At 58.5% G+C, this 5,986-nt stretch overlaps 1 protein-coding gene across 1 annotated transcript; it reads left to right on the plus strand.

Moving 5' to 3' along the window:
• The first annotated feature begins 1,147 nt into the window (after nucleotides 1–1,147).
• On the plus strand, nucleotides 1,148–2,602 carry LOC113180401 (mastin-like). The gene is made up of 5 exons (XM_026385298.2): nucleotides 1,148–1,208; nucleotides 1,392–1,572; nucleotides 1,792–2,066; nucleotides 2,163–2,326; nucleotides 2,432–2,602. The coding sequence occupies exons 1-5, from the start codon at nucleotides 1,148–1,150 to the stop codon at nucleotides 2,600–2,602; spliced, it is 852 nt and encodes a 283-aa protein (XP_026241083.2).
• Nucleotides 2,603–5,986: the final 3,384 nt, after the last annotated feature.

Raw genomic sequence — 5,986 nt, forward strand, 5'->3', positions numbered from 1 at the left:
CCTCTCAGGGTCTGTCTTCTCTCAAATGCACACCCCCCACACACCTGGCAAGAAGTCCTCATATTCCCAGACTCTTGTAGAAGCAGATTCAGGGTGTCTTAAGCCAGGGTTGCACGGGCTTTGGGATCACAGAAGGCTCATGGGAGGGAAGACCAGGAGACCCCACAGCTCCCTTTTTCTGATCAGGAACCATGACATTGCAGTCCCCCAGAGACCCACCCACCATACACAGACCTTAGCCTAGGGACACAGAGAGGCCTGAGGAAGGCATCAGGCATCGGAGACAACTGTCACTCTTTGGGGGCCCAGGCCTGAGCCCTCCAAGTTTGGGGAATGCCCTGAGGGTCTTGGCAGGCCTAGACTCTCTCCTCCTGTGTAGTCTCTGTCCTGCTTCCCCAGCCTAAGTGCTGTCCACCACCTGGCTCAGCCCACAGGAGGGACCCAGCTGTGCTGGAAGCCAGAGGGGGGTAGGGGTGGGGGGTAGGGGTCCTGGTCCTGGCTGCAGTCAGTGTCCTGCCCAGGTGGCCCCCAAGGAGGTGGCAAACAGAGCTTGGGTCCCTCTTCTTTCATCTTCACCTGCTTGTGGAGGTCACTGTGAGGTCAGCATGCCAGGGCCCACCTTCCTGGGCCTCCCACCCACACAGACCCTTCCACAGACCTCTGGATAACAAGGAGGCCTTCCAACAGCCTTTCCTTAGCTGAGGTCCCCAGCCCGTGTCTGAGCTTATGGCTAGGAGTCCCTCCAGGCTATGGAGGAGACAACCACAGCTGGAGTATCCCTGGTCCTTCTGCAGCCCCGCTGAGGACAGAAGGGCAGTGCCTGAGGAGCCAACCTCTGACTTGTCCTTCACGGTATTTCTCTCCCTTTCCAATGCCACACTCCCACACTCGTGGTCTGTGTCCTTCAGCTACAAGGGGAGCAGGGCATATGCCAGGGCCTACCCCACCTGGCCCCAGCTTCTGGAGAAGTGCTTGGCCACAGCACTCCCCCAGCCCCCTCCCCCACAGGGCTGGTGTGTCAGTGCCCACATCCTGTGGCAGAGGGATAAATGGGGCCTGAGGGGACACCCAAGGAGGGAGCAGGACCGCCCCAGCCATCCCAGTCCATCCTCAATACTCCTGGCCCAGGAGTTCTCAGGTCCCTAGGATGCTGTGGCTGCTGCTCCTGGTTCTCCCCTGCCTGGGGGGCTCCACTCCCCTGACCCCTGGTGAGTCCTAACCCCACCCTACTCCATGCCTTCCTGCCCCAGGACCTGTCCCCACCCCCAGGGCTCACAGGACCATTCCTGGGGTTGTGTGGGCATCATTCACTTGCCAGGAGCCTTGCTGCCTCCTGAGCCCTGGGGAGACCCTTGTCTGGTCCCTGACAGCCCCTCCACATGCCTCCCCAGACCCCCGCCCAGGACTGGAGCTGGTGGGCATCGTCGGGGGCTGCCCTGTCTCAACCAGGAGGTTCCCGTGGCAGGTCAGCTTGAGGTTCTACAACATGGGTAGGAGACTGTGGGAGCATGTCTGCGGAGGCTCCCTCATCCACCCTCAGTGGGTGCTGACAGCTGCCCACTGTGTTAAGCCGTGAGTGGGCCCCACCCATTTCTTTTGCTGGGTGCGGGTGGGCACCAGGAGGGGGCCAAGGGGCCAGGGGTGGAAGGCAGGATTTGGGGGGGGGGGCTCCCTGGGCTGCAGGGAAGCCTTGGCCCCGAGGGTGTGGCCAGATTCCTGGGCTGCTGGGGAGCTTGGCTTCCCTGAGGGCCTGGCCAGCCTCCCTGAGGGGCTCCTGCTCCCCTCTTCCAGGGGGGAGCTGGAGGCTTGTGCTTTCAGGGTGCAGGTGGGGCAGCTGAGGCTCTATGAAGATGACCAGCTGGCAAAGGTGGCTGAGATTGTCCGCCACCCCAAGTACAATGAGAGCCTGTCTGTCAGTGGAGGTGGGGACATCGCCCTGCTGCGGCTGGAGGTCCCCATGGCTCTGTCTGAGCGGGTGCACCCCGTCATCCTCCCAGCTGCCTCCCTGAGGGTCTCCTCGAGGAAGCGATGCTGGGTGACTGGCTGGGGCAACATCAAGGACTACAGTGGGTATCAGGGAGGCCTTGTGTCCATTCTATCTCCATTGCTGGGGTGAGGTGGGAGCCCCCAGCCCCAGGTGCTTACCTGGCTCCTCCCCACAGCACCACTGCCTGAGCCCTACCACCTGCAGGAGGTGGAGGTCCCCATAGTGGGGAGCCAGGAATGTGACCGGAAGTACCAGAACATGTCCTTCCCAGACATCTCTGAGAGGGTCATCAAGGAGGACATGCTGTGTGCAGGCAGCAGGGGCCGGGACTCCTGCGAGGTGAGGCTCACCCACCCTGTCTCTGTCCTCAAGTGGTCAATGAAGTGGGGACCCAGGCACTCCAGGCAGGGGATCTTGGAGGTACTGAGTCGGGCCTCTCCACAGGGTGACTCTGGAGGACCCCTCGTCTGCTTGTGGAACTGCACTTGGATCCAGGTTGGGGTGGTGAGCTGGGGCCATAGCTGTGGTCATGCCGACCTACCTGGGGTTTACACCCGCGTGATGAGCTACGTGTCCTGGATCCATCACCATGTCCCCCAGTTTCCTGGATGCTAGATAGGCCAGGACAGGGCTATACGATGGTGGTGACCCCCGTCTTCCTTGTGATGCCCCTGCTTCTCCCCAGTTCTACATTCTCCCTAACTTCCTCACTCTTCTCAGCACTGAGACCCCTGCCCTCCTGGCCCAGAGTTTCCTGGACTTCCCTGAATCCCGGGAGAGAGGGACTCTGAGCTGGTATCTCTTAAAGTGTAGTGGGTGTGGATGGGTGGCAGGACCCAGGCCTCCTGCTCACCCTGTCTCCCATTAAAATGTGCATTGTCAACAAAGATGTTGGGTCCACCAAAAACTAAAAACTAAAAATTAAAATTCTTTCTCTCCTCTCTCTCTCTCTCTTTAAAAAAAAAAATGTGCATTGTCTAAGTGATCTCTGTTTGGACTTGGAGCCCAGAGGTGGACAATGGTGAGCCAGCAGAGTGGCCGTCCTTGGTCAGTGTTCCCAAGGCCACAATGCTGGCAAGAGGAAGGCTCTGATAGCCTCAATTCACCTTGTGATCCTTGGCCTTCAAAGGGAGGCAGACCCACAGTGGGAACAGTCGTGGGCTGCATATCCACTTGGCTGTTTGGGCAGAGCTTGGCTTTGGAGGACCTACCCGACCCGGCACTGCAGTCCCCACCCAGTGGTGTCAAGATACCCAAGCGGCCATTCCAGTTCTAAAGATGGGAATGCTGACTTCACTGTGGTACTCTACAACCTCCTACCCAGAGTCTGCATTGGGCAGCATCTAGCTGAATTCAGTGGGAGGGTCGGGTCCCCACTGACATCTGGGAGGAACCCTCTCCCATGGTTGATGGCTGAGTCCAGCAAAGTTCATAGTGAATTCTGAAGCCCTAGTCCCAGTGTGGTAGCACTGGGGAGGGAGAGAGGGAATTAGTGCCCTCGTAACAGGGACCCCAGGAAGCTCGTTAAAGGACATGGGAGAAGAAGGTGCTGTCTATGAGCCAGGAAGGGGCCCTCACTAGAATGTCCTTGGACACCTGGACCCTGACCCAGAGTTAGTAAGCCACTGAGACCACAGCAGGGGTTGGGACAGCCTCAGCCAGGAGGTGACTCCAAGCTTGGGAGCTGGCTTTCAGGTTGGGGGACCTCCCCTACTTCCTGGGACTGGGAGGGGACCACGCAGGTAAAAGCCCACAGATCTGCAGCAAGCAAGTGAGTGAAGTGGGTCTCAGAAGACCTTGTGGGGCAATGCTCAAAAGCCCACAGAGACAGTGAGGGTGGCTGCCAGGGGTAGGGATTAGTGGGGGGTTGGAGGGCACAGGCATTTTTTTTTGGGGGGGGTGAATGCTATAAAATCAGCCCTGGAGATGCTGCACAGCCCTGCGAATGTGCTGAAACCCATCGCACTACACACTAAGTGGGTGGATGGTGTGAGTCTTATCTCAATAAAGCTGCTAAAAAAACAAATAAACTTTAAAAAGTCCACAGTTTTCATTTCACCCCCCCCAACCCCCACGTCTTTTTCTTCTTTTTGTGGTGCTGGGGATTGAACCCAGGACCTTGCACATATTTGGCAAGCACTCTACCACTGAGCTACATTTCCAGTCCTTTTTATTTTTAAATTTTAATTTGGGACAGGGTCTGGCCTTGAACTTGTGATCTTCCTGCCTGAGCCTCCCAGGATGGCAGGCCTGTGCCACTGTGTCTGGGCCCAGCTCTTCTAAGGTTGCAAAACTAGACACATGTCCCTAGAAGCTGCTGAGCACCTGAGTCCACAATTAGGTCTGGGCCTCCTGGACCCTTGGACATGACACATGGGTGTCCAAGGCTCTTGCCCTGGAGGCAGGGTCTGCCGCAGAATGGTACTGAATGCTGGTGCTAAGTTCGGGGAATCCCCCTGTGGGGACTTTCTGTCTTGTGGGTCAGTGACTTGACATGGCCAATGGGGGAGCCTTGTGTGCAGGATTCCTGGGGTGGGGGTGGAGGTATTCACAGTTGGGCGAGGGCCCAGGATGGCAAGAATGGGATCGCCAGGGGAGGCAGGGCCACCAAGGAATCCTGGTGCCAGCCAGCAGTGCCCTTGTTCCTCAGCTCCTTTTCAGTGTCTGGCAAGGACCTGTCCCCAGAGCCGTGGAGCCCACTGGGGCTCTGAGGAGCAGACCTGCCCAAGCTTATTTCCAAACCGTAGGCCCCCACCTCACATCTCACCAGCCCTTGCTGCCTAGGCCCCAGGAGACAGCTGAAGGGACAGGAAGCCCTCTTCTCCCAAGGGCAGTTGTCTAGTGCCCCTGGAGAGGCAGGAAGAGTGTAGGAAGTGGGTCCCTGGCTCCAGCTCACACAGACCTGGCTCTCTCACTATGGGGCCTGTTTCCCACGTCCTCTGGTGTTCTGGGCTCCACGTGGCTCGTCTGGGCCCTGGGGCTCTCTGGGGCTGGGGTTGTTGGTGGCTCTGTGTGGAGGATGCCGCTGTCCGGGCTTCCAGGGCTGGTACCAGGCCCCACTTGCACTGTGTCCTTGTCTCTCCTGCACCTGGGGTTCCGTGCCTGTGGGTCCTGGCCCCATTCAATGTTCCCGCTGTCCTGGGACCTGTCCCCATCTCCAAGCCTGCACTGGTTTGGGAGGAGTGGTGACCCCACATGTGGCTGGCGGGCTCACCCTGGGTCCTGGGAGGCACCAGGGCAGCTGTCAGTGGTGAGCTCTGGGCAGGGCCCAGTGTTGGGGTTTGTGGGCATCGTGGGGTCTTGACCTTCAGGAGAGTGGCCCTGACAGGTCAGGATCTTGGACAAAGATCACTGCCAGTGGGAACACATGTGGGGACCCTGCGTCGGCCCCTGAGGGCACTGGCTACTGCCTGAGCAGCAGGAGTGACTCGCTGTCCACCCCTCCTAGGGTGCAAGGGTCTGTGGAGTGGGGGCAAGCAGAGGGCTGGGGGATGGCTGAGCCCCACTGAAGATGCCAAGCCTGTGCTCTGCCCTTGTCTAGCTGTGGGGGCTCACCTCTGTGTCCCTCCTGTCCCTTCATAACCTGGGGCCTCCTGCTGGTCTCTGGGGAGGGACTGCTCCAGCAAGGTCCTCTATGCTTCTCTCATTGGGCACCTCTGACCTGGGAAACTCTCCAGCCCCAAGGGAGAGAGCTTCATCTGCTGCCCAGCTGCCAGCCCCAAGCCCAGCATAGGAGACACCTTGGGGCTGGGTAGGAGGCTTCCGGAAAACCACTGGTGAGTGCAGGTGGCATTCTGAATCAGCTGGGCCACCTGAGTGCCATCAGGATCCCAACCATGGGGTTTACAGGAGAGAACTGATTGTGCAATTTACCAAGGGACAGAGCAGAGGAAAATGGCATAGGATATACCCAACAGATGAGGAAAAGGATTGGAATATTTTGGTTGACACATTCAACCACATATTTGGATAAAGATAAGGTCTTGACAAATTCGCAGG

Source organism: Urocitellus parryii, chromosome 9, assembly GCF_045843805.1.
Source record: "Urocitellus parryii isolate mUroPar1 chromosome 9, mUroPar1.hap1, whole genome shotgun sequence".
Taxonomy (NCBI): Eukaryota; Metazoa; Chordata; class Mammalia; order Rodentia; family Sciuridae; genus Urocitellus; species Urocitellus parryii.

Bases quoted from the DNA above. Each gene is read 5' to 3' on its own strand.
- LOC113180401 (XM_026385298.2), top strand. From the start codon at position 1,148: ATGCTGTGGCTGCTGCTCCTGGTTCTCCCCTGCCTGGGGGGCTCCACT. The intron at 1,209-1,391 runs GTGAGTCCTAAC...ATGCCTCCCCAG, and splicing joins CTCCACTCCCCTGACCCCTG to ACCCCCGCCCAGGACTGGAG. The intron at 2,067-2,162 runs GTGGGTATCAGG...TCCTCCCCACAG, and splicing joins GGGCAACATCAAGGACTACA to CACCACTGCCTGAGCCCTAC.